Source organism: Fusarium keratoplasticum, chromosome 10, assembly GCF_025433545.1.
Source record: "Fusarium keratoplasticum isolate Fu6.1 chromosome 10, whole genome shotgun sequence".
Lineage (NCBI taxonomy): Eukaryota > Fungi > Ascomycota > Sordariomycetes > Hypocreales > Nectriaceae > Fusarium > Fusarium keratoplasticum.
Genome location: NC_070538.1, coordinates 718,683 through 745,104, shown reverse-complemented (window position 1 = coordinate 745,104; position 26,422 = coordinate 718,683). Strand labels below are relative to the sequence as shown.

The 26,422-nt window shown below is 51.3% G+C and overlaps 9 protein-coding genes across 9 annotated transcripts; 4 read left to right on the top strand and 5 right to left on the bottom strand.

The window, feature by feature from the left end:
- Positions 1–1,086, bottom strand: NCS57_01209300 (PKS-ER domain-containing protein; the record flags this gene model as incomplete). The annotated part of the gene is made up of 2 exons (XM_053061775.1): positions 1–892; positions 941–1,086. The coding sequence occupies 2 exons, from the start codon at positions 1,084–1,086 to the stop codon at positions 1–3; spliced, it is 1,038 nt and encodes a 345-aa protein (XP_052908303.1).
- A 395-nt stretch (positions 1,087–1,481) lies between these two features.
- NCS57_01209200 (FAD-binding-3 domain-containing protein) lies at positions 1,482–3,198 on the top strand (the record flags this gene model as incomplete). The annotated part of the gene is made up of 3 exons (XM_053061774.1): positions 1,482–2,359; positions 2,408–2,471; positions 2,527–3,198. The coding sequence occupies 3 exons, from the start codon at positions 1,482–1,484 to the stop codon at positions 3,196–3,198; spliced, it is 1,614 nt and encodes a 537-aa protein (XP_052908302.1).
- Positions 3,199–3,573: 375 nt separating this feature from the next.
- NCS57_01209100 (Methyltransf-2 domain-containing protein) lies at positions 3,574–4,917 on the bottom strand (the record flags this gene model as incomplete). Its single annotated transcript, XM_053061773.1, has 2 exons — positions 4,183–4,917; positions 3,574–4,128 (listed from the first exon to the last, which is right to left on the bottom strand). The coding sequence occupies exons 1-2, from the start codon at positions 4,894–4,896 to the stop codon at positions 3,574–3,576; spliced, it is 1,269 nt and encodes a 422-aa protein (XP_052908301.1). The 5' UTR covers positions 4,897–4,917.
- Positions 4,918–5,516: 599 nt separating this feature from the next.
- On the top strand, positions 5,517–12,677 carry NCS57_01209000 (uncharacterized protein; the record flags this gene model as incomplete). The annotated part of the gene is made up of 6 exons (XM_053061772.1): positions 5,517–5,803; positions 5,853–6,126; positions 6,187–7,652; positions 7,703–9,857; positions 9,912–10,463; positions 10,515–12,677. 6 exons carry the CDS (start codon positions 5,517–5,519, stop codon positions 12,675–12,677), a joined length of 6,897 nt encoding a protein of 2,298 aa, XP_052908300.1.
- Positions 12,678–13,425: 748 nt separating this feature from the next.
- On the top strand, positions 13,426–14,439 carry NCS57_01208900 (Adenine deaminase; the record flags this gene model as incomplete). Its single annotated transcript, XM_053061771.1, has 1 exon — positions 13,426–14,439. The coding sequence occupies one exon, from the start codon at positions 13,426–13,428 to the stop codon at positions 14,437–14,439; it is 1,014 nt and encodes a 337-aa protein (XP_052908299.1).
- A 716-nt stretch (positions 14,440–15,155) lies between these two features.
- Positions 15,156–17,348, bottom strand: NCS57_01208800 (HET-domain-containing protein; the record flags this gene model as incomplete). Its single annotated transcript, XM_053061770.1, has 4 exons — positions 15,156–15,169; positions 15,217–16,710; positions 16,772–16,888; positions 17,030–17,348. 4 exons carry the CDS (start codon positions 17,346–17,348, stop codon positions 15,156–15,158), a joined length of 1,944 nt encoding a protein of 647 aa, XP_052908298.1.
- A 3,344-nt stretch (positions 17,349–20,692) lies between these two features.
- On the bottom strand, positions 20,693–21,721 carry NCS57_01208700 (uncharacterized protein; the record flags this gene model as incomplete). Its single annotated transcript, XM_053061769.1, has 2 exons — positions 20,693–21,224; positions 21,282–21,721. 2 exons carry the CDS (start codon positions 21,719–21,721, stop codon positions 20,693–20,695), a joined length of 972 nt encoding a protein of 323 aa, XP_052908297.1.
- A 979-nt stretch (positions 21,722–22,700) lies between these two features.
- On the top strand, positions 22,701–23,072 carry NCS57_01208600 (uncharacterized protein; the record flags this gene model as incomplete). The annotated part of the gene is made up of 1 exon (XM_053061768.1): positions 22,701–23,072. The coding sequence occupies exon 1, from the start codon at positions 22,719–22,721 to the stop codon at positions 23,070–23,072; it is 354 nt and encodes a 117-aa protein (XP_052908296.1). The 5' UTR covers positions 22,701–22,718.
- Positions 23,073–23,837: 765 nt separating this feature from the next.
- NCS57_01208500 (Fungal-trans domain-containing protein) lies at positions 23,838–24,854 on the bottom strand (the record flags this gene model as incomplete). Its single annotated transcript, XM_053061767.1, has 3 exons — positions 24,358–24,854; positions 24,104–24,277; positions 23,838–24,030 (listed from the first exon to the last, which is right to left on the bottom strand). Exons 1-3 carry the CDS (start codon positions 24,489–24,491, stop codon positions 23,838–23,840), a joined length of 501 nt encoding a protein of 166 aa, XP_052908295.1. The 5' UTR covers positions 24,492–24,854.
- Between the last annotated feature and the right edge of the window lie 1,568 nt (positions 24,855–26,422).

Sequence of the window (26,422 nt, the reverse complement as noted above, 5' to 3'; positions counted from 1 at the left end):
CTAGTCCCATGGGTTCAGGACAAGCTTATGCCCGCTCACTTCCCCTCGGTCCATGATATCCAGTGCATGTTGAGTGTTGGCAAGCCCTCCATCGACCCGTTGCGACGGAGTGGACACAATGACTCCAGACTCAAGTCCCTGGGGTACTAACGTTTCATAGTACCACTTCCTGAACTCTTCATGCTCTGGGTTATTGAAGATCCATCCGTATGACTCGAATCTGCGTTCCACATTCTCTGGGATTGGGTTTGTGCCTGGGAAAACGGGAATAAGAGTGTTGTAAGATCCTCCGCCGGCGCTGCTGAGATACTTGGTAATAATGTTGGTAACTGGCGGAATACCGATGGTGTCCAAAATGCGATGATAGGGGCCGTGACTTTGCAGGTCCTGGATGATCTTGCCGGGAGGGCTGGTGTGATCGATCACCGCAACCGGACCCAAGGAAGTGACATATTCACGGTTTTTAGGTGAAGAAGTGGTGACAACTTCATAACCAGCAGCTGCCGCATATCGTATGGCAAGGCCACCACAAGAGCTTGAACCTCCATATACAAGGATTCTTTCACCCCTCTGAGACTTGGATTTATCAAGACCAGGTCGTTCTAGGCCAAGAAAGTGAGAGCATGCTGCTGTGACGGTAGCGAGATTGAGAACAACCTTGGCTCCCGACTCTAAGAACTCGCTGGATGGCAGCTTGGACGTATTCTCGGCACATGCAAGCGCATATTGCTGGAAAGACCCAAATCTTGGATCATTCGCTTTGCCGTGGGGGCGAGCAACAGCTACGTTGTCGCCCTTGGAGAATTTCTCAACACTAGGGCCGACGCTCTCAACAACGCCAGAGAATGAGAGACCGAGGATATTGGGGTAGGTCAAAGGATGAACTTCAATCCTGGAGTAGTTTGTCAGCGGGTGTTACTCTTCACGGGAGCATTCTTACTTCTGTTGCTTGGATTCAATTGGACTGAAAGCAATAAATCGGACTTTGACAAGAATCTCCCCAGGCCCCGGAGTCGGAGTTTCAATAGGGCCAATCTCCAAAGGAGCGTGCTTGTGCTTGATCCAAGCTGCGGTATGTGTTGCCATGTTGTCTTGGCAGGGCTGAACCAGAACAAATCATACTACGTGTAACACGTAGCCTTCCTTACCTATAGAACTATATTTACTCTTTCCTGATAAAAATCGAACGATTGGAAAGTTCGCGACTGGCGCTTACACCCGAAGCCGCGACGAGGCTGAGCACGTAAGCCCGAAGGCGACTGGGGATTACCGGGAATCTCCTCGGGGATCTCGGTGACATATTTCGGCGCAGCGAAGACATGAAACCTCCGGTTATTCCGACGTGAGATTGTAGCGCTTGATGGCCGGATGAAAATGTGTTGAAATAAGTGAGGCTCATAATGCCACCAGAAAGACAAGATAGCTCTTCATCACAAGCCATTCTACCGTTTCAGCTAGACACTGAACATCATTCATTCACAATGCAAATCAACGACCAAACCACTACACAGCCAAACGGCACTCACACCAATGGAATTCCTACCAATGGAACTCACTCAAATGGAGTGAAGCCAAACGGCACATCCAACGGCACACATCAGAACGGCACAAACCCAATCCCTAAAGAGCGTGTCGAAGATTCCATCAAAAGAGGCATCGACGTCAAGGTCATGCGCTACCCCGAGACCGGAATCAATGTCCTCATCGCTGGTGCTGGCCTTGGTGGCATCACTTGCGCCCTTGAGTGCTGGCGCAAGGGTCACAATGTCCGAGTCATTGACAGAAGCCCCGGTCCTGTCTGGACAGGCGACAACGTTCAGATCCAGCCCTCGGCAATCCTCCTTCTCCGCCATTGGCCTGACATGGGCTATGAGATTGAAGATAACCAGTACGACGTTGCCATGTCTTACTACAAGCAGACTGGCGAGCGCATCTGGGGCCCTGCACCACCCATGTTCAACGACCCCGAGCATCTTGCTGGCCGAAGAGGATTTCCTTCGGTCAATGCCCACAGCCGAATCAAGCTTTACCGTGCGTTCCTGCGACAAGCTGAGCGTATCGGATTGAAGATTGAATGGGGCTGCAAGGTTGTCGAGTACTGGGAGGACCTTGAGCAAGGTGCTGGAGGAGTCGTCTTGGAGAATGGTGAGAAGCGAACTGCCGATATTGTTGTCGCGGCCGATGGCCTACGAACAAAGTCCAACACTATTGTCCCAGGCATGCCCAAGGAGCTGAAGACGAGTGGAAAGGCCATCTACAGGGCTGGCTACCCTGTCGAGCACGCGTTGAAGGACCCGACTGTGAGGGAGATGTGGAACTTCGATCCCAACAGCCAGCCCATCTGGCAGTTTTGGCTTGGGTGAGTTTCTTGTGCCCAACAGACAGAGCAGTGGCTAACTGATGACAGCAACGGTGCTCATGCCATGATTGCTCTCACCCACGATCTTGCTTTCTGGAGCTTCATCCACTCGGTTAGTCTATTTCCTTCCTCTACCAACATCTTCAATATCTAATAGTGTTGTTCAGCACGCCGAGTCTGCTACCGAGTCCTGGGTCCCAGACATTGACCCAACTGAGGTTATCGAAGTTATGGAGAAGAACGCCGCTGTCCATCCAGCCATCGCAGCCTTCATCAGGACAGCACCTAAGGGGTCCGTTGTCAACTGGCAGCTCAAGTTCAGAGATCCCCATGAGCAGTGGACTTCCCCTGGTGGTCGTGTTGTCCAGCTCGGAGATGCAGCCCACGCTTTCCTCCCAACATCTGGAAACGGCGCAACCCAAGCCATCGAAGACGGTGTCACACTGGCTACCTGCCTCCAACTTGCCGGTAAGGCTCAAGCAGCCAACGCAACCAAGGCCTACAACAAGCTTCGCTACCAGAGAGTCTCCTGCGGCCAAAAGATGGGCTTCGTCAACCAACAACTCAAGCAACACACAGACTGGGACGCTATCGCCAAGAACCCTGCCCTCGTTCGCTCGCGGTACCCCAAGTGGGTGTGGTCGCACGACCCGGAGGCGTACGCGTACGAAAAGTTTGCTGAGGCACTGCACCACGTTCTGAGCGACGGTGAGGTGCCGCTGAACAACACGAACTATCCCAAGGGTCACAAGTTTAGGAAGTGGACTATGCAGGAGGTGCAGGAACAGATTCAGGCTGGACAGAGTCTAGAGGAGCTTCAGGATGGAGATTGGGCTTAGATAGTTGGCGTGATAGCAGACTGATTAGGTATTGGGAACTCATCTCTTTTATAGCAATTAGTTGTCGAAATTGTTCTTTTCATTTTCTACGAGATTGTTCCTGTACTATCCTCCAATATTTTTTATATTTGTTCGTTGTTTGTTCCTGAGATCCTGGCGCGTGTGTTTGGTGACACAAGCGGCTGGTGTTGGTGTTGGAAGGCTTCGATTTCTCAATTGATCGGTTGAATGATAGGTAGCACCAAGCAGTCGTGGAACCTACCTACATTTGGCAAACAACAACTTGATCATATTATTCATGATCCAGGGAGGAAAGCTTGGTAAGAGTAACGACGTAAGTTCATAATCCACTACGTATCTCATAATACTAATCATCTAAGCATGCCCATTCACCCCATTCGCCACCTCTCCGTTGACACTGCTCAAGGTTGCCTCAATGACCGAGAGCTCACTTCCTGCCGGCCTCTCAATGACCCGGATGGTCAGCCCCGCCTTGGCCAAAAGAGCCGTCCACTCTTCAGTCTCCCGCTCCTTGGCGTTGAATGCCTGGATCATGGTGAGATCCTTCTGTCGTAAGGCTGCTTCAAATGTCCTTGAGCCAGAGCCTGGTTTTGGAAGGACCATGTCCATGATGAGAAGTCGACTGGACGGCCCCATCGCTTCTACGATACCTCGCAGAATCTTGACCGCGTCGGCATCCGGCCAGTCGTGGATGATGGTTCGCAGAAGGTAAACATCTGCTCCCTTGACTGGTTGGGGAGTAAAGAAGTCGTAATCGAGAATCTCGATACGACTTCTCACGTCTTCCGGAAGCTCAGGAATGCGAGCTCTGGCATTCTTGACTGGGCCAGGAAGATCTTCAACCACCAGCTTGAGTTCTGGATATGTCGTGGCAAGCATGGTGGCGGTAGAACCGCTGCTACCACCAACCTGGAAATTGTTAGTATATCCTAGTATGAGATTGTGAAGCAAGTTTGGACTTACATCGACGACCTTGGCCTCTCCCAGAGACTTCCAGTCAAAAGCCTCCAGCAGATGCTCCACATTCGAGCCAGTATGAGAAACCGCTCGACTCTTCATAAAGGCATCGAATCCCTCGTTGAGATCGGGCCGAGACTTGAGATGTTCGAAAAACGTCAAATCGGTCTCATGCACGAGATTATACGCAGTCTCGTTCTTGGCCGTCGTGCTTCCCCATTTCTCGGTTGCCTGTGCCAATTTCTCCATAATTGGGACAGTCTGGTTGAACATGTGCAGAAGCTGAACCCGCATGTGAGGATTCTCAACAAACGAGGCGGAGAGTACATTGTGCGAAAGCCTGCCATCCCTGTCCTCGCAGAGCAGGCCGGCAGTCATGGCCATGCGGGCTACGGACCGAAGCGTAGAGATTGGCACACCGGCCTTGGCTGAAACATCGGCATATGAAAGTGAAGCCGGAGGGAGTGGAATGTGAGAGAGTACATCGAAGTGACAGAGCCAGCCGATGCAGTGATATTGCTGCTGTTGTACGACCAACTCTGTGAGGAAGCTGTTGGGATCATGAACAAGGTGCTTGATTTGAGCTGCGTGCTCAATGATGGCGTCTCTCTCTGTCTTGTGCATTTTGGTGTGTGTGGAAATAGTGGGTAGTAGATGCAGTGTGGTCGAAATTACCGTATCAGTGAGGGCCAAGGACTGTTGCTTATGAGGGAGAAGCATTCCATGCAACCAACAGCTTTTTAGAATAGGAAAGACTATTGCCGATTCCCCTTACGAGTCTTACAGGCGTCCGGCAGTCTTACGGGACTTGTTGGTGTTGCCGGTGAAAGCCGGGGGTTGCTGACCTCAGACTGTGCAAGAATCACCGACCATGTTCCCGGAGGAACCCCGTAGTTTCGGACGCCGTGCTCCATGCGGCTGCGCCTTGCAGCTCGGTGCAAGCCCGAGAGATTGTGAAATCAACTTCAGCCTCAATCTTTTCAGGTATCCCACATGCGACGACGGTGGGAGGCTGAGGCCGGAGAATGCCTGCTTTGTCAGGGACCGGGGACAGCTTGATAATCACCGTGAAGATGATACTGTTTGAAGCAAGGCTCCGGGATCCGAGTGAGGCATTGCTGACGGCGATGGCATGTGCGGCAAGATAACGGCCGGGATTGTTGAGGAGACGATGGCACTTGGAAGGCTGCAGGATATGGACGGATCAAGAGGCACCTTGATGTTGACCATGGATAAATACGAGCTTCTTCAGCGGTGAATCTGAATCTGAGACAAGACATCAAACAATCCAATCTTTCAACCACTCTTTTCCCAACCCACCAAGATTCAACACCTTCGTCATGACCGACAACCTCAAGCTCTACCTCTTCGGAGACCAAACCTTTGACATTAAGCCCCATCTTCAGAAGCTCTTCCAGCAGCGAGACCACCTCTTTCTCCAAGATTTCCTAACAAAAGCTTACAATGCCATCCGCGTCGAGATGTACAGGTTGCCGTCCAAGGTCAGGAATGATCTTCCGCGGTTCACCTGCCAAGAGGATCTGCTGCGGTGGGATGAGAGTGGGAAGAGGTGCATTGCTTTGGATATGGCGATGACTACTCTTTACCACCTTGGCACTTTCATCAAGTAAGTATCTGCTGATTAGACATAGCCTGACGACTGACATCTTCTGAAGCCAAGCTGGGATCTCTTCCTACGACGCCCAGAGCTCGAGAGTCGTTGGTCTCTGCACAGGAGCATTCGCTGCCGCCGCTATCAGCTGTAGTAGTTTCACAGCTGACCTGATCCCCATGGCTGTCTACTCGGTCATCGCTGCCTTCAGGACAGGCATGCTGGTGACTGATGTTGCTAAGAGGGTTGATCAGTCACAAGACCTTGATCAGAGCTGGGCACTTCTCGTTCCTGGATCCAAGTCTGCTGCGGCTGTTGAGAAGTTTTGCGAAGAGAGCGTAAGTGTTCTCATTTGTCATCACACACCAATGTGCGGTATCTAATCGTTTCGCTTCCAGAATCTGCCTTTGACCAGCCGACCCTACATCAGCGCCTACGCTCCCAACGGCATCACCGTCAGCGGCCCTCCCAAGACCCTCGCTCAACTGATCAGCTCTCCCAGCTTCAAGGGCCTCACATCCAAGAGCATTCCAATCTTTGGTGCCTACCATGCTCCGCATTTGTACTCGCATATCGACGCCAAGAAGATCGTATCAAGCTTGTCATATAACGCTGCCACGGCTCTCTCTGAGCAGATTCCTCTCCTTTCAAGCACTGGCGTCAAACTTGAGGAGCGAAGCTTTGCGACACTCTTGGAGGATGCCGTTGCTCAGGCTCTGGTGCATCCTCTCCACTGGAGTTCTATCCTCGGAGACATCCAGGCCTGTCTTCAGGATGTGAACCCGGGCCAGCTCAGTGTTGTTCCCATCGGATCAACTGCCGATCATCTCATCTATACAGCCCTCAAGCAGACACCGCTGCGTTCTCTGGTTCCCGCCACCCACAACCAGAGCCGCCAGTCTGTTCCTGATGTGGGCCCCGAGTCGACTTCCAAGAAGCCGAAGCTCGCCATCGTCGCCATGTCAGGCCGATTCCCAGGTGCCAAGGACAATGAGGCCTACTGGGATCTTCTCTTCAAGGGTCTCGACGTCCACAAGCCCGTACCCAGTCTTCGATGGGATGCTCAGACTCATGTTGATCCCACTGGAAAGAGCAAGAACACCAGTGCCACTCCCTTTGGCTGCTGGCTTGATGATCCCGCCGAGTTTGACGCTCGCTTCTTCAACATCTCGCCACGAGAGGCCCCTCAGATCGACCCTGCTCAGCGACTTGCTCTAATGACCGCTTACGAAGCCATTGAGCAGGCTGGTATTGTTCCCGATGCCACTCCTTCTACCCGCCCTGACCGTGTGGGTGTCTTTTACGGCGTAACCAGCAATGACTGGATGGAGACCAACAGCGCTCAGGGAATTGACACATACTTCATCCCTGGCGGAAACCGTGCTTTTATCCCTGGTCGCATCAACTACTTCTTCAAGTTCAGCGGCCCCAGCTACGCAGTTGACACGGCTTGCTCCTCCAGTCTTGCTGGCATCCATCTCGCTTGCAACTCTCTCTGGCGCGGCGACATTGACACTGCCATTGCAGGCGGTACCAATGTCTTGACCAACCCCGACTTCACGTCGGGTCTTGATAGGGGCCACTTCCTGTCGCGAACTGGCAACTGCAAGACCTTTGATGATGGTGCTGATGGATACTGCCGTGGTGAGGGTGTTGCTACCTTGATCATTAAGCGTCTTGATGATGCTCTCGCTGAGAATGACCCTATTCTGGGTGTTATTCTTGGTGCTTATACCAACCACTCGGCTGAGTCGGAGTCCATCACTCGACCTCACGTCGGAGCTCAGCGAGCCATCTTCAGCAAGATTCTGAGTGAAGCGGCTGTTGATCCTTACACTGTCAGCTATGTTGAGATGCACGGAACGTAAGTTGCCCCACTATTCTTTTGAAGTCTGGATACTGACATGGTCACAGAGGTACCCAAGCTGGTGATGCCACAGAAATGGCCAGCGTCCTCGACACCTTCGCACCACCTCTTGTCAACGGCAAAAAGGCTCGTTCCGATGATCAGGCACTCTTTCTAGGCTCAGCGAAAGCAAATATCGGACACGGTGAAGCTGCTTCTGGTGCATCCAGTGTGATCAAGGTTCTCAACATGATGCAGAAGAACATGATCGTTCCTCACTGCGGCATCAAGACCAAGATCAACCACAAGTTCCCCACCGACCTCCTCCAGCGCAACGTCCACATTGCACTGAAACCCACTGCTTGGGATCGAAACAACGGTCCTCGACGTGTTTTTGTGAACAACTTCAGCGCTGCGGGTGGAAACTCGGCCCTGTTGCTGGAGGACGCGCCGCCCAAGGTTGAGCGACCCGCCACTGTTGACTCTCGGGTCCAGTTCCCCATTGCTGTCACGGCCAAGAGTGGCTCTGCTCTGCAGGGAAACCTGAGATCGATGCTCAAATTCTTGAAGGAGAACCCAGAAGTGTCTCTTGGCGAGCTGTCATACACCACCACAGCTCGTCGCATCCACCACCAGCACCGAGTTCTTGTCAATGGCCCCACCACCGAGGACATCTGCAAGAAGATTGAGGCAGCTCTGCAAAACAACACTGGCGTCAACAGACCCAAGAGCTCTCCTAGCGTTGTCTTCACTTTTACGGGCCAGGGCGCTCAGTATCCCGGAATGGGCAAGCAGCTCTTCGAGGAGTCCTCTTTCGTCCGCTCCGAGCTTATTCAGCTTGACCAGATTGCTCAGAGTCTGGGTTTCCCCTCCATGCTGCCTGTTATTCAGTCTGAGGAGCAAGACATTGGAATCTTTGCTCCTACTGCTGTGCAGCTGGCCAGTGTCTGTCTCCAAATCACTCTCAGCAAGCTCTGGGCCTCGTGGGGTATTTACCCTGTTGCTGTTGTCGGCCACAGTCTTGGCGAGTACGCCGCTCTCAACGTCGCGGGAGTCCTGTCCGACACCGATACTCTGTTCCTCGTTGGCAAGAGGGCGCAGCTGCTTGAGCAGAAGTGCACTCGAAGCACTCACTCCATGCTTGTTGTGAAGGGATCCGAGGACGAGATTGCCGATATTCTCAAGGGCAACGAGTATGAGACTGCCTGCATCAACTCTCCGATCGAGACTGTTCTCGCTGGAACCAACGAGCAAGTCGCCGATCTCAAGGAACTTCTTACAGCCGCCGGCATGAAGTCCACCCTTCTCAAGGTCCCGTACGCTTTCCACTCTTCACAGCTTGACCCGGTTCTGTCCGAGTTCCAAGAGGTTGCCGCTGGAGTCACCTTCTCCAAGCCCAGTGTCCCAGTCCTGCGCCCTCTTGACGGTACCGTCGTCGACCACTGCGAATCTTTTGGTCCCGAGTACCTGGCGAACCACTCTCGCCAGCCTGTCAACATGCTGGCTGCACTCTCAACTGCCTACCGTGGCCATGTCATCACCGATCGATCCATGATCCTCGAACTTGGCCCCCACCCCGCCATCACGGGCATGGTCAAAGCTGTCCTTGGCCAGCAAGTGACATGCATCGCCTCCCTTCAGCGCGCCAGACAGCCCTGGGACGTGCTTTGCGCTGCGCTGAAGGGTCTGTATGATGCTGGAGCCAACATCAGCTGGGCAGAGTACCAGAGCGACTTTGAGGGCTCTCACTCTGTCGTCGCTCTTCCTGCTTACAACTGGGACCTCAAGGACTACTGGATCCAGTATGTCAACGATTGGTCTCTGCGCAAGGGAGATGCTCCAATTGTGATCAACAACGCCCCCAGACTCGAGAGCACCACGATCCACTCTGTGGTTGAGGAAAGTGGCGACTCCAAGAAGACACACATGATCGTCGAAGCAGACATCTCACGCAAGGACATGAGTCCACTGGTGCAGGGTCATGAGGTCGACGGAATCCCTCTCTGCACCCCGTCGGTCTACGCAGACATGGCCTTGACTCTTGGAAGATACCTTCTGGAGCGCTACCAGCCCCAGCAGAAGGAGAACTTGATCGATGTGTCGGACATGACCATCTCCAAGGCTCTGATCCTGCGAGGAGATGGAAGCAAGCAGCCTCTTCAGGCCCACCTTGACGCCGACTGGGCTTCTCAGTCTGCAACCATCAAGTTCATGACCTTTGATGTAAGATACCTCAATCTTATCTTTCTCACTTGCCAGTAAGCTAACAAGATCCAGAACAAGGGTAACCTGCAGAAGCACTCGGAGTGTGTCGTCCGCTTCAGAGACCACAGTCTCCAGAAGACTCTGCAAGACAAGGCAGCCAGTGTCAAGCAGAAGATGCAGGCCCTCCGCAATGGCATCGCGACCGGTGAGACGGCACGATACAACCGTGCCATGGTCTTCCGAGCCATCCGTCCCTTGGCCCGCTTCCACGACGACTACCGCGCGATTGACGAGATCATCCTGAACAGCCCAACATACGAGGCTTCGAGTCGTCTCAGCTTTGGCAGTGTCAAGCGCGACGGCAACTTCCACACTCATCCCGCCATCATTGACTCTCTGACCCAGGGCTGTGGATTCGCCATGAACTGCAACGATGACACCGACTTGGATGTTGAGGTCTTTATGAACCATGGTTGGGGGTCTCTGCAGATGTTTGAGCCTCTTCAGTTTGACAAGACTTATACCACTTACACTCAGATGCGTCCTGGTGAGGATAAACTCTGGCATGGTGATGTGGTCATCTTTGATGGTGACCGGGTCGTCGCCTTTTTCGGACAGATTGCGGTATGTACATCCAGTTGCATCATCAAGTAGAGCTAACTAACTTTTGACCAGATTCAAGGTGTACCTCGCAGAGTTCTCAAGGTCATTCTCTCGCTTGAGAGCGGCAAGAAGACTCAGCCCCAGCGTCCGGCTCAGAACAAGGCACCTAGCATCTCCATCTCTGCTCCTGTGAATGGGCCATCGGCTGCCCAGAAGCTTGCGCTACCACTTGAGAAGGTCCAGCCATCCAGAATCTCCACCGCTCTCTTGATCATTGCTGAAGAAAGTGGCATCGACGTTGCCGATCTTACCGATGGCACCAACTTTTCTGACGTGGGCATCGATTCGCTTCTGGGATTGACCATCTCCGCCCGCTTCAGAGAAGAGCTCGATGTCGATCTTGACTTCAACGCCCTCTTCTTCGACCATCCCACAGTTAAGGATCTCAAGATGTTCCTTATGGGACCCGGCGACGATGGAAGCGCGACCTCCTCCTCCAACGCCAGTGACTCTGGCTTGGAGTCGCCACCCAGCGGCCTCATCACTGGAGCCGTCACACCTGATGTGCACGAGGACTTTGCCAACCCTTTCGAGGTCGACTTCCTCCGCGCGCTTGACATCATCTCGGAAGAGAGTGGAGTTGCTCGAGAGGAGCTTGACGACGACACCAACTTTGCTGACTGTGGCGTTGACTCTCTACTGTCTCTTGTCATCACCAGTCGTTTCCAGGATGCTTTTGGACTTGATGTTGGGCATGAGACTCTCTTCCTTGATTGCCAGACTGTCGGCGACCTGAAGGAGATGCTGATGAGGGAGATGGGAGGAACACCCCCGGTCCCGTCTGTTCCCATCAACAAGGCAGTCGCTCTCCCAGTACCTGAGGTTGTTCAAGCTCCTCCCAGCAAGACAATCGCAGTCGACAATTCCCACAGCGGTACTTCCAACCTCGATGCCCGCCAGAAAGCCGTCGACGAGCTTGTCCAGAAGTACACCGCCGGCTTCTCTGCCCCATCCTCAGACCCTTCAGCCACTCTCCCCGCCGACAACGAAAAGGTCGTCCTTATCACCGGTGCCACCGGAGGCCTTGGCAGCCATCTTGTCTACTCCATCGCCCAGCTCGAAGACGTCAAGACCGTCATCTGTCTCAATCGTGACAACAGGGAAGAGCCTGAGACGCGGCAGTACAAGGCCATGAGAGAGAAGGGTATCCGCTTCCCCGAGGACCTGAAGCACAAGCTCCGAATTTTCCAGACCGATACCTCCAAGCCTCATCTCGGACTTGAAAGGAGTGACTACAATGGCCTTGTGGGTTCAGTCACTCACTTGATCCATAACGCCTGGCCCATGAGCGCCAAGCGTCCCCTGTCGGGCTTCGAGTCGCAGTTCCAGGTCTTCCGCAACCTCGTCGACTTTGGCAATGAGGCCGCCTCTCGTCGCCCTGAGAGCTTTAAGTTCAGCTTCCAGATGGTTTCTTCAATCGGTGTCGTCGGACAATACGGTCTGGCTGCTGGCCAAACTGGAAAGATTGTCGTCCCTGAGAAGAGTGCGACCGTCGATTCTCTGCTCTCTAATGGCTACGCAGAGGCGAAGTGGGGGTGTGAGAGAATGCTTGATGAGACTCTGCACCAGTATCCTAACCGCTTCCGCGCCATGGTTGTCCGCCTTGGTCAGATTGCTGGTTCCAAGACAAGCGGTTACTGGAACCCAATGGAGCATTTCGGATTCCTCATCAAGTCGTCTCAGACTCTGAATGCCCTGCCTGATGTCGATGGTGCTCTTAACTGGACGCCAGTCAACGACATCGCTGATACACTGTCCGACCTTGTTCTGTCTGACAGCACTCCCCACCCCTTCTATCACATCGACAACCCGGTTGGTCAGCAGTGGCGCGATGTCAATGCCATCCTCTCAGACGCCCTCCGAATCCCCAACCTCGTCCCTTTCAAGGACTGGCTCCAACTTGTCCGAAAGGCGCCTCAGCAAGATAACCCCGCTGCCCTCTTGGTCGACTTCCTAGAGAGTACTTACCTCCGGATGGCCTGCGGAGGACTCGTCCTGGATGTCAAGAACACTCTTGAGCATTCCAAGTCTCTCAGGGCCGTTGGGCCTGTCCCAGAAGTCGTCACTCGGAAGTACATTCACATTTGGAAGGAGATTGGATTCTTGAAGTCCACGGCGGAGGACAAGGCTGGCTTTGAGGCTGAGAGGCTTCGACTTTGGGGCCCCAGGGTATAAGTAGAGGAGGAGTCAAGGGAACTAGTTGGGAGAAGTTAAGCATGGGTCACGGCGTTTTGATACATTTGCTTTTTGTTTTGGTTGGATTCGTAAAGATCATTTCCTTTGTCGCTGCCTCATTATCAGTATCTCTCTACCTTTCTCTATTCTCCTAGACTGCATAAAGAATAGATCTAAACTTGCCTATGCTCCACATGTCTAATCTCTATAAGAGTCTCCGTCAGCAGGCTCTAAAGAGTTCTCAGCGCTGACATCGCCCTCTGTTCGCGAATTATGAGCGCCTCTCTGATTCCCTTGCCCTGATTTCTGTGCATGGAGTGACATTGATCAAGTGTCATTACTTGCAAGGTGTTGGAGTTGAGATGCCTACCCTAATCTCGGAGTTGAAGGGCCTACTTGTCGGAGTTGAGCTTGCATACCGCCGTGAGTCTCGAAGTCCCAAAGCTATGTGGTTTGTCAGCAGGACCCCGAATTTCGACAAATTGTTATTTATGAGGTGATTGGGACAGACGCTTTTTCCATTCCTTGTTTTCTTTTGCCTGTCTTCACTCGGCTTTTCCACAAGCCACCCCGATCCTGGTTCAAGAACAACCATCTTCTCCATTAGCGACAGGATTTGTTAGTTCAGTCTCGCAAGACTTCTCATACGTACGTGTCTTCCTCCAAATCTGTATTAAGCATCAGCTAAAGGAGCAGCCGACATTCAATCATACAGTGACGCCAAACATCCCAAACCAATCAGACGAGGATGGAGAACATCCAGGATTTTATTAGGGGCATCCCGAAAGCAGAGCTTCACATGCACATCGAAGGCTGTATTGAGCCGGGCATGATGTTTGCCCTGGCTGAGCGGAATGGAATCCCTCTTCGATGGAAATCCCCTGAGGCATTGCGGGATGCCTACGAGTTCAATGATCTTCAGTCATTCCTCGCCTTATACTTTGAGGGATGCAAGGTACTGGTCAAAAAGCAGGACTTCTACGATGTGACTTTTGCATACCTTGAGAGAGCACACGCCGAGAACGTCGTCCGGGCCGAGCTCTTTATTGGCCCCCAAACTTTTACTGAAAGTGGCACTCCTCTATCCGAACTCATGGAGGGCGTCCTCGGTGCAATTCACGGAGCCGAGCAGACATTGGGCATCAGCGCAGGGCTCATCATAAGCACCCACCGACATCGAACGGAAGAGGAAGCGCTTGAATTACTCGACTCGATCATGCCGTGGAAAGAACTCATTATTGGCATCGGCATGGGCGGGCCCGAGATGCCAAACCCACCCTCAAAATTTGCTACCTACTTCAAGACGTGCCGTGAACGTGGATTCCGAACCTGTATCCATGCTGGAGAAGAAGGTCCCTCCGACTATGTACGTCAAGCTATCGAGCAGCTACAGGTCGACCGGATCGACCATGGAATTGCTTGTCTTTCGAATCCAGCCCTGGTCGCGGAACTTGTTGAAAAACAGATCCCACTGACGGTTTGCCCCGTGTCGAATCTGAAACTCAACGTGGTATCGTCGCTTGCTAGCCATCCATTGCGAAAGCTGCTCGACGCGGGAGTCAAGGTGTCGATCAACTCTGACGATCCGCCATACTTTGGCGCTTATATAAATGACAACTTCATACAGAGCCAAGCCGCGCTCGGTCTTTCCATTCACGACATTATTATTCTCGCTCGCAATAGTATTTCCAGCTCATTTCTATCAGAAGAGGAGATAAACGTTCTGATTTTAAAGTTAGATTCATTCGTATCAGGACTTTAAATATAAGAGCTATCTATCCATTCGCTTCGTTATCCATCAAGAGCCGGACTTTGGCTATAGCAAAGAACACAATAGTCGCTAGAGTACAAAGTTCAGAGAGCCTGTCAGATGGTACAGGTATGGTTCGTCGAGAATAATCCTGCATAATCCGTTCGAAGGCTGTTTGCGGCGAGGACTCTTCCCGGCTCGTATGTTGGGAAGCAGAGGACCCAAGATCAATCTCAAACTCGTTCTTTAACTACTTCTTCGGGCCCACTTTGCATTGGCACTTCCTGGGTCAGAAATAGTGTACATGTAGCGGGCGAGGTGATGTAACATCATTTCCTGTTTTCTGTATCGTAGAAGAGCAGCAGGATAATCAACAGTTGGCGTCATGACAGCTTTTGCAGGGGGTACAAGGTGAGACTACACGTTGGCCCCAGAGAGCTTGAGAACCTTGTTTTGTCTGCCGCTCTGCGGTGTTTTTCGGCATTGTGTTAACCCCTATACGTGCCAATAACCGTCTTCTTGTTCTCATGGCTGATGGCTTCTTTTGGAAGCGCCACCGAGCTCACAAATAGACGGAATCTACATCCTAATGTATCTCTTCCATCTCCCTTGCAAGACATCCTCAAATCAACTTGGATATTACCTTCGGTCCCTCTAGAAAGACACCACCTTGAGAATGACCTGACTCAAACATCCCGACACGCCGAAATGCACCATCTCCCACAGATTCAATTATCAGCCCCTGAACTGACTTAGAGATAACACACATCCGTAGAGGGATGCACATACATTCGGTGAAGCGAAGCAACCGACCAACCATAATGACTTGTCTGGAGGGTCTATCGGACGGAGAATCTTCCATAGGAAGGTCAAGATATGCGGTGCCAATCTTGAGTGGGTAGTCAGAATCGTTCTTCTTGTACAGATTCTGTTCTCCTACGCCCCAATCATCCACCTCAAAACTCTTAGGCTTGAAGGCGCTGATGGTTAATTGAGCACTCGATATCTCTCCGAAAGGAGCGGAGGGCGTTTTTGGGATTGTGTAACACTCCACAATCTCTGCAATGTTACCAGCAGAAGAGGATAACTGAGACAGATTCTCATAGTTCTTCACCTGCCCCTCAACAGAGAGCCATGACCAGGTCGGCGCTCTCCACTCTTTAGGTCTGGAGATGGAGGCGGTTTTATACAATCGCCAGAGGAGGGCGCCAGGAAGCCACTGCTTCCACATGCCGGCGATATAGTCGAGGTTGGTTCTCTGTGAAAAGATGGTCGCTAGACTAGAAAGTGCGGGAAGCTTGTCAGATGGCACAGAGATGCTTCGTCGCGAATAGTCCTGCATGATGCGCTCCCAGGTTGTCTGCAGCGAGGGTTCTTCCAAGCTTGTCGTGTCTTGGGAAGCCAAGGGCCTAAAATAAAGCTCAAAGTCACTTATCGCCCGCTTCGTAGGGTTTGTTGAGCTGTCGCGTGGACCCCATAACCGGTGAAAACTTGAGGCCTCTGCATACGCGTTCCAGTCATCGATACCTCCATCCTGCTGAGCCTGTTCCTGACACACAAAGAAAAGCTGGTACTTGGAGAATAGCAGAATTCTCGGTGAAAGAATGGTTTCTTGCATAGTCCAGGCACGGTGGTGAAGAGGTTCCATGGGTTTCCCCTTGAATGTTCGATTTTGTTCGACAAGAAGGACCGTAGCGTTCAATGCTTGAATCGTCGCTTTGTAGTCGAGTCGAAAGGGTATCGTGAAATCTACAGACGCCATCTCCCGGGGGCCAAGAAATCCCTCGAGACAGGTTTCTGCTCTTGCGGCACAAATAGTAAGGGAGGAGTTCTGATAGACCTCATGCATCTTGCTGACCTCGACGGCCTTGTCATCGTCAGAGTCCTGCACGATGCAGAGGGCGTCGATCCACAAATACTCAAATCCAAGTCTCTCGGTGACATGCAAGGCGTCTTTGATAGTTGTGGGGAGTTGGTCGACTGGCAATTCCTGGAGGTGAGAGCCGAGCGTGGCGGTGGTTGTGACAACTGGCTGCTTCGCGCCCCAGCAATAACTCAAGCATATATAAGGCAAGGGTTCTCGTTGTGAGACATAAAGCCTTGGAGGGGCGCCTTTCTGGAGCTGAATAACTCGTGTGGGAAGAGGCCCAGGAGACCTATGACAGTGCTGATGAGTTGTATCGCAATCTTGGATCCAGCCCTTGACGAGTCCAAAAGTGCGATCCGTTGCTACCTCCTTTTCCGACACGCAGACCTGAGTAAGAGACTTTGCCGGATCATGGTCTTAATTCCAACGGCTTAGCGGAAATGCTTGATATAGGTAGGCATGGCTACTGGTTCTTACCTGACTGGGAGAGTCTGGCAATGGTGAAGGAGAGTGGTTTCCCCTCAGGGTTCTCGATATCCCTCAACATAAGGGAAGCTTTCTTGTAGCCCTGGACAGCCACGCGCATCGGGACATCTGTCTCGTAAGGATGGGTTTTCATGAAAATCGGGCTGTCCAGTTTCCCAGCCACCGACGGCCTGAAGTCCTGTAAAATGCAGCGGCAGAGTGGACATCCATCTCGAGCAGATTTATGCAGCAGCGACAGGTATCGCGTACAGCTGTACCCTTGTCTCAAGGCATGGGACTCGCGAAATGATAGAAGCTTGGCGCATTCAGAGCAAGCTTGCAGCGGACTGAACCCGGATATGTCTTGGTTCGGATTCTGGAAAGTGGAGGAAAGGCCGGTTGGCCCTTTGAAGCTCCAGACAGGAGTTTTACCGAGGAGGGATGCCTGCATAGATAATTGGGCCTTCTTAACGGCATCCGGATTTTGAGGCCGGCTGGTCAGCTTCGGGATATCCTTTATCTGCATACCAAAGGCGTCTTGAAGCTTGCGAACAGAGTCGTTGGCGCGAGAGTTCTGGCTGTCACCCATCTTGAACTGTGAGTGAATGAGAGGCTGTTCAACAAGGAGCCTGTGATGTTCTCAGAAAGTATTTGGCTTGGGGATAGATCTTGCTATTTCCAGATTGTGCTCAGTGTTTCTGGGATTCGTGTTTGTTGGGTGAATGGAGAGCATTGAGGGGTTTTACGTGACGATTCAGGCGAGCCTGCTTTATGCACTGCCACTCGCCATCAACTCACGTGTTGGAGGCAGCCAGCAAGACACAGACAAGCCACAAATGATGGTCTTGGCATTCGGTAGCACCGTGAAAAGCAAACCTTTTACAAGGCAACTGCCCACAACGTAGTTTGGAGCCAGCGTCGACGATCTGGGCTGACAAAATGCTCGAAGTCTAGTGTTTCAAGCACAATGACACCCTCGACAGGGGCAGTCACTCGTCACAAAGGAACAGAAACCCCAAACATTTTCGAGTGAAAATGAACTTCTTTCAAGCACTGATACCAGTCATTAACCCAACGGCGCAACCGGGGGCTCGCCAAATACGCAAGCTCAACGGGAGTGTTCGTCGTTTTCACCAAACTGTCTCTAAAGCTGTTATCTGGCACTCAGAGGCTAGGACACACAAGTCGATATCGAGTGGATGTCAGGGTGAGCTTGTGCGTAATTCATCAACTACAAACGAAAAAGAGAATAGGAGAGTTGCAATGTTGGGCTCAGGGCGCTGTCCGCGTTACTGCTCCTGGCCATCTTCAGATTCCTGCTCACTTCCACTATGCTCTCATTCGAGGCATTTCGTCGCCCGAATCGTATTCAGTATCACACATTGACTCGGCACGTGAGCAAGAGTCCTCTGACTCCGAGTCACCAAAATGAACAAAGCGCTGGACCCTTTCAGGCCACACGTCTGCGCCCCAGATTAGAAACCATCATATTCGCGCTTTTTTGAGCACTTACGCGTCTTGACATCGCTTAGACACTCCCTCATGCCATTGACGATGTCTTCATCAACCGTGAACAGTCGTTCAATCCGTGATCTCCAGTCACCTTTGAGAAAGATGACAAAATTTTCCACCGTTGGCTCGGCCACATTCAGCTGGACACTGAATTCCTCCATCAAGGAATCCAGGAGAGCTGCATTCTTTTGTTCGACTCTGTCAGCTCTAGTCTCTTGGATCACCTTTGCGTCATGATCAAGAATTACTAGCTGCTTGTGGCCCGGATGGCGCTCATCGAGAGTGGCGAATTCCAAGGTGCCCCGGTCCAAAAGTTGAAAATAGCAACACGTGTGTGTCATCTCAAGAGCTTCGAATGTAAGGAACCGCACAAATTGAGTCATTATAGTTGATGTCATGTCGACACATCCCGAAACTCCAAAGAGTTCTGCGAGATTTCCCCGCCAAGCAAGTATTGCAAGAGGCCAAAAAGAACCAGCGTGGGCTTTCAGGGTACACCCCAGCGGGGAGCAGCCCTCTCCTTCAGGGATACACCAGCAAACGCAGGAATCCCTAGCTGACGATCGAGAAATTTCGCGCAAAGGTATGTTCATGATCTTTTCCCATCCCTCAAAGTAAGCGTATGCAGCAAGATAGTGCCAGCCAGTGGAGTTGGTGTTGAGACCCAGATTGCATGGATCCTCGGGCGAGTGGTCGAGAAATTCTTTTTCTTGCAGCCATTGCAAGGTGCTCAGGTAGCTCTCAATGTTGACTTTTTTATACATGTCTTCAGAGAAAAGGTAGCGACGGTAGACCATGGCGGCGGTAAACCCAAGTTCGTCATGGGCAGAGTGATTCCGAAACCCGTTTTCAAAGAATATCAGGAAGTAATCAAGTGGCAGCTTAGAACAATGAAATACTGTTGTCCAGCCATGTTGTACTTCTAGACCCGGATCGACCTGAATTCCTGCAGCGACAAGCCTGTAATAAAGATACTCTGCTTCTTCTTCGGAAGTATTGCAAGTGTACTCGCCTTCGAAATCTTGGAGTTGATTTTGTGCGAGCTCAAACAGCTTTGCCCTTCTCTCAAAGAGCCGGCGAGCAGCAACCATGGCGCATCCCGGTGACGTATCTGCCCACCAATAATCAAGTTGAAGCCGGAAACCTGCCTTCATAAGCATGTCTAAGGACTCTTCACATTTGTAATCCAGTACCAAGGTGGTGGGCCAGTAATCAGAATTTCCAGTGTCATCATGGACAAGATTTCGAGCCTCGGTCGTGAGTAACATTCCTAGTCCCTCGGGCCACGCCGCGCTGAATTGGAGAGTACTGTATCCCCACACTCTCTTGTTGACGTCTGTTTTGTTGGACAAGATACACTGTTCTAGTTGCATGACAGATTTCGAAACAATGGCCCTCGTCATCGGAGGGAGTTCCATCACTAGAGACTCATTCAGTGACAAACTTAAATCATACCGCCCCTGTGAGGCTAGCACCCACCATCCATAAGACCGGGTACTGAAATCAATGCGTAAATACTTTTGGCTGCAAGGCATTTCGCAATAAGCCACTTCTGGTCGAAATGTTGCGTTGTTGCCAAGTATGATACCAACTCCACGCCCCGGCGCCTAGTCAGGCGGGCATCCCCCATTTCATCCTCACTGAACCAGAAGAATTGCAAGGCTCCCAAATTACTGACCGGCGAGTTTGACTAAGTATCAGCTGATGGTACTTTTGTATCCTAGCGGCCACCAGAAGAGAGCGTAACTTACACGTCGATATCATCTGTTTTCACAATCTCGCCCAGTACCTGCAAGATTCTCAGCACCGTGGCCAGAACTGAGTTATCACGCCAGATTATTTCCCGTATTTCATGAGGGTAAGCTGAATTGGCCCAAAATCCATGCACCGAGTAGTACGCCGGATCAGGGCTCGCCAATGCGTCGATAAACATCTATCGAGGGTCAGGTGGCCGACATATGAACGTATTTTCTGTAACTAACGCTGAAGTGACAACGGCCATCCTCATCCCGGTCATCTGGCGAAGCCTTTCTATCCCTATATAGAGATAGGATTTCCCTTTCAGCGCCTTCGAGCAATTGTATAGTCTCGTTAGTAGATCGCGAAGCTTCGATGCTTCCTGCCGTTTCAATCAGCACTCGAACGACTGGGCTATATTGTCCAGGCACAATATTTTTCCAGCGTACTGAAAAGCCTGGACTGCTAGTACCGACTGTATACTCCATGCAGGCCAGGGTCATTCGGGCAGACATAAGTGCGAGTCTCAGCGGGAACTGGACATTGACGCGCCTTTGCGTCTGTCCGTCAATTCCAAAGAACTTGCAAGACCGACGGTGTTTTCCTGGAACTTGTTGCTGGAATTCGAACTTCAAGTTCCAAAATGCAAAGGAGAACCCAGATGGGTGGCTGTTCCGTCTGCAATTACAGATAGGTGGGGAGAAACGACTTGAGGAGCGAGTAATTGGCGCATAGCGAGTGACCTGTTCTGGAGGACCGTTCAGCAACAAGGTGCCTTGGTCCTGGATACAGGATAGTTTTATCCCCTTGACGTAGGATTGTTAGTCGGAAAACTCTCAGGGATGCACACTCGCCAGACCGCCTTACCAGCTGTGCGATCTCTGCCGAATGTGAGTCCAGTTTCCCCGCCATGTCTGTCCACATTTCCGCCATGGCATGGCGAGTCGAAACTACTTCGGTTTCCGTGATGGTGAGCTTTCCAGAGATGTCATTACTGAGATCCTGGATAGCCCACTCTGCCTGTGAGATCCGTTGGTTGAACTCAGTGAGGGACTCGGCGATGGTGGATTCTAGTGATCGGAGCTGGCTCAGGTTTTGTTGCATCTTGGTATTTAGATCTTGGATGCTGGCATTTGAGTCTCTCGACTGAACGTCCAAGTTCTGTATCGAGAGGCTGATGTTATCGATTTTGTCACGATTGGTGACTTGGGACGTCCTAGAGGGATCGTCAGATAGGTATGGACAATTGGCAGGGACATCAAAATGAACTTACAGTGACGTGATGTCGATAGCCAAATTCAAGTTGTTCAGGAGCTCCCGCAACGACTGGCGAAGCGATTTCAACGTATCGGCTCGGAATGGGTAGACGAGCGTTCGACCCGCCTCTCTCATCTTGTCGCGGTTGGCGGTGGACTCGTAGGGCCCCCTTAGCTTGACCAGTAATTGCTGCAGCTCCAGCAGCTTTTCTTCACTATCCTCGAGGCATCGTCTAATCGTCGTCGCTTCGGTGCATCGGGTTTGATTAATCTTGGGGAGGATGTCGTTGAGCGCGTAAAAAATGGATATCAAGGTCTGGATCTCGCCCAGATCCTGGGCGATTTCAGCTCGTTTTCCCTGGACAGAACGAAGGTACCAAACAAGCCCTTGGCACACTTGGATTCCCAGGGATGTGATTCCCACGGCAGTACCCGCGACGGACAACGGGTCTGACATTTTGGGTCGGGCAACCGGGGCTGCCGCCGGAGGACAAACGATGGCTGGGGTTTGATAGGGGGCGAGGGTCCCCAACGGTGACCTAATGACATCTTGGCTGTAACACGGAAGGGCCTTATGCATTGCCATTTCGGAATAACAAATTTAGCGGGAGGAGGTTAGCATTTGCCGTTTCTCCTCTCCAAATCCATCTCCCTTCCCTCACTTTTTCTCTTTTCATCATCAAGCAGAGGCTGACAGCCAGCCAATCCTTTTTCGTCACGGATGTTCAGCTTCTGCAGGTCGAAGCGCCTGCTGCGTGGTAAGGCATACCCCCAGGTCTACAATCCCCGAGCCTGATTTTCAAGCCCCCGGCTAGGGTCGGCGCGGTTCGCCATGTCACCAAAATAAACCAGGTTTAGAATGCAAGAGAAAGGATCTTGTTGAGGCTAACACGAGATCTGCCCTTAATACTATTCCTTGTGGATTCAATCTATGCGTGAAAGATATTGACTAGGCTATGGAAAGAGAAAGTATCTAGAGGTTGGCCGAAAGGCCGAATTTTGTTGTGAATATCGGACCTTATCAAGGCAGACAAACACAGCCGTCCATTCGAAGAGTCAAGACAACTACATTCCCAAAGAGTCTGAACAAGGTTGCAGACTTTCCTTCGTAGAGGGACAGAAGGCGCTGTTGTTCAAATGTCGTTTGTCGTCAGATAAGGCTCAAGTTTCTCGCCTGTCTATCCATTTTTTAAACTATCTTTCAAGAATTTTGCTTTATTATAGTCAAACTCAACGAATAGGTAGATAACAGACTTTGACACTGCCGCCTTTGCCGTCCTTCGAATCGCTTCGAGTCTGACTAAGCCCTAGTAAGCGAAGGTTCAAGGGCTCAACTCAACGTCCTATAAGAGGTTCTCCTCATCATCATCTCGGGACCAGCATCTTTCCCTGGGATTCTAACCCTTATTATCGCAACTCGGACCGAAAGTACTCAAGTACCTTTCCCCGCCAAAATGTCTCTGCCACTGCTCAAACAATATCTACCCATCTCCCTCGCCCTGCTCCTCTACTACGGCAGTGCCTCGCGGTTCACACATGGTGCAACCTCTACAACCAGCTTCTATCAGTTTCAGAATGAGCGCAGGGCTGATGACGGATCGACTGAGGCCCGTCTTATTCCTGTCTTCGACTTTATCCTCGCGACAGCCATCGTGGCGCCCGGCATCTCGCGCAAGATTGCAACCTGCTTTGTTGCAGCCACAATTAGCGGGTTCGCGGCCCAGCGAGCAATCAATGGCTTACCTTGTCGAGGGGACATCTTTCAATCCATCTGGGCTACGGCTGCAGCATTTGTGGGCTTTATTTAACGTTGAACTATCGAATTACGGTTGGAAGATGGGGAGTTGGACAACGGTGTCCTTTAAAAAAGCACACGGCGACATCAGCTTGAAGAGGAACTATCCAGGGGCAGTTTGGAGAAGTCCGTTGATACAACAACGCTTGCTGAGCAAGCGGAACTGGTTAGGTTAGGTCAGGAGTTTCTGTTCATTCGGAAAAATGTGCAACTCTTGAATTCACTTACACCGTACTCATTACGGGCCTGGAGTTTGTAAGAGTCGACCGGAGTGGTAGCCAGAACAGGGTCCAGGGCCAACAGGCCTAGGAGGCTAACGGAACCGAACTTCATTATGATAACGATGGATAACGGTGATGATTGAAGCAATTTCTACTATGGTCTAATTTTGAAGTGCACTTAGTGATATTTATACTTGCACAAAAAGCCTTGACACTATCTATTGGTTCAGTTATCCCATCAAGGGCCGGGCTTCGGCTATATAAAAAAAACACAAAATCAGTGAACTTGCTACATGGTTCAGTAAACCGAATTTCCTCTGTTTTCTGCCGCGCCAATGAGTCCTACTACATCACTGACAAGTGGGAATGTCAAGGTGTATTTCGAGAGAGATAAGGTGGGAATAGGATACAACATAGGGATAGAGTAGACTAGGCTGTGTGCTATTTATAATACCAGCACTTACTTTATAAAGATATACTTCCCTCAAATAACATATCCAAGTTCCACCCCCATAACATAGGGTATGGAATTTCTCTCTCCACTCCCGCCGAGCCATTTATCCATTCTGTGCCACCCTGTTGGGTATTAAACGCCTCGAGAGGGCCGCTCCAATCAATTTGAGAATGCATTGAGCCAGGATCATTCCGTGGCGGCGCAGTATTGCGACAACCGTGAGTGGGCTGTCTTTCTTCCGATATTTCCTGGTCTTGACCCTGTTCCTTGTGATTCTGGCCTGTGTCCACACGTTGCTGTGCACAAAGGGCATTTCTCGTTCTATATAGTGCCGAGGCTTCTTGAACCATTTGAAACAGTTTCCGGCACCTCATCTGGAGATATGCAAGATACGTCATTTTATCTGCTTCATCCATAGCATCGAATAGCTTAAGAAGACAGAGGATAGCTTCTAGGTCCTCGTCTGCACTATCCGCTCCAGGGGTTCGTAATAGATTGAAGGAGAGAACAATAACAGCTGTCAGGATGGAAGGAAGTAAACTCCTAAAATGAGGTTAGTAACGAAGAAAGAGAGAAGAAAAAAACTTGAGGTAACTTTGAGGCCTCCTTTGAGACAGACATACCAAGGAAGTTCTTTCCGGGTGTACGGTATTGTACCACCGATCGCAGCAATAGCCCTAGCCGCAGCTAGACAACGTTGAACTGATGCCATGACACTGGCAGTCAACTCTGAGGTTGTTGGCCGATCTAGAGCCATCCAATATTCGGGACTCTGAGAACGATTGACCGCTATCACTGAATGGTGATAGGAAGCGTGTAACCGCTTTAATAAGCAGTTATTCCGGTTGCCAAATTGTGCACCTGGCTGGAAGAGTAGAGGCAAGCTGGAAGACCATTCGTCTAGCTGCCCATTGAGCTCTGCTGCGCGATCTCGGCTCAAAGTCGAGTTACCGGTGACCGAAGACAATTCCCGAGAAATACTAGCCTGAATAAGTGCAAATTGGGCTTGAACTCTAAGAGTGTTGATCTTGGAGCCGTCAGTAGCCTGTAGAATCCCGGAATCATCTTCCAGAGCATCGCTTGGTAGCCTGGGATGAAAATCGTGCAAGTCGTGTGCTGGGGGTCTCCCCGTTTGAAGACAGAGCTGACTATCAAGGGTCACAGCGACCCAGAAAACTCGATTCCTCATTTCCTTTTCTACGGAGCTGAGGTTATGGTTGTAGTCATTTCTGTGAAGCCCAATGGTGTGAGCCAAGCGCACGGCACTCCCTACCAACATAAAAGCAGGTTGCGGATTAGGCGTGCCGATAAAGAACCAACCAATTGTCAAAAGCGCTTGAACTGATAAGAGACATGAGCTTCGCATAAGAACGTCCAAGGTAGATCCCAATGCGTTAGCTGCATAGCCCCAAGCCAGATCCTCCTCTGCCAGCGGGCTGCGGCCGGTTTCAACCCGGCGACGTTGAGCGATTGCCAGCACCGCATTGAGAGCAACCCACCAAGCAGGACTTTCTTCCGAAGTATCGCAATATTGCTGTCCAAGAAGAGTCATAAAGGTAGGTGGATGCAGGCACGGCATAGCTTTGTGGTCGTGTTCAAAGAACTCGCTCACTAGAGTGAAGGCTTTTGACCAAGGAGGCAAGGGTTGTTTCGTACGTCTCTCTAAAGTGGTACGAACTGACGGGTGTGTCCACCTGGACCAAGATTCTTTAGAAGGAAAGGCTTGTTTTGGTGCGTGCTGAGGAGTAGATTGGCCGTGTGTGAGATCCGAGAATCCGGGCGGCACCCAGGCAGATGGTCCTAGAATGAGAAGAACACACGTTAAAGAATTTTTTGGGTGCATATTTTCAAGATGCATGATTCATACTTACCAAAGAAACGCATATCCTTGCTATCACCCACGACGATGCCCGTAGAAGTGCCCGATGGCGAACCATGGGTGCTCGCTGCACGCGGACTTTGGCTGGCAGGGTTCTGAGAAGACTCTCGAGAGCGGGGACCATTGTCATGTTCGACTATGACTTGCTCCGCTACGCCGATAGGGGGTCTCTGCACATCCGTCATACAAGCATTGCTCGGTCCGGCTTCCTCGGCGCGTGCCTCTCGTGACACAGCCAGGGAGCGCTGAACAGAGCCCCTATTGGGTTTGGCCACATCGGCATAGCGACATGAGTTGCCGAGGTGCTGACAGCGAGTACAAATTGGGCGTTGACCATCACATCGGAGTTTCTTACGCCGACAAGCATCACAAGCCTGGAGTGGACGCATTTCAGTAATGTTCGGAGTTTCAGATGGTTCCCAGCATGACGTACCTTAGCAAAGCGGCGCCGACGATCCACACGCACGCCAGCCATTGAAATCAAGAAACGGTCCTTCCGAGTAGAGTTTACTGATGTGCAGATGTCGGTAGATCTCGATTAGGCGTTATCTCAAAGTAATGAAGTCTGTGTCCTAAGAAATCGATGATGAAAGTGTCATGAACAAACTTGGTTCATTTGGTTCACCTCTGCCGGGGTCAATTCCGCTTGGTGGACCCACAATTCATTTGCCGAAACTCCGGCCTCAAGAGTACGCTTCATGAGTCAGGCTACGACCTTCGAAGGAATACCTTAGGAGTGTTTACCAGCTGCAGCCTATATTCACACTAAGTAGTTGGGAAGCGCAATGGAAGCAGTGAAAAATATCATT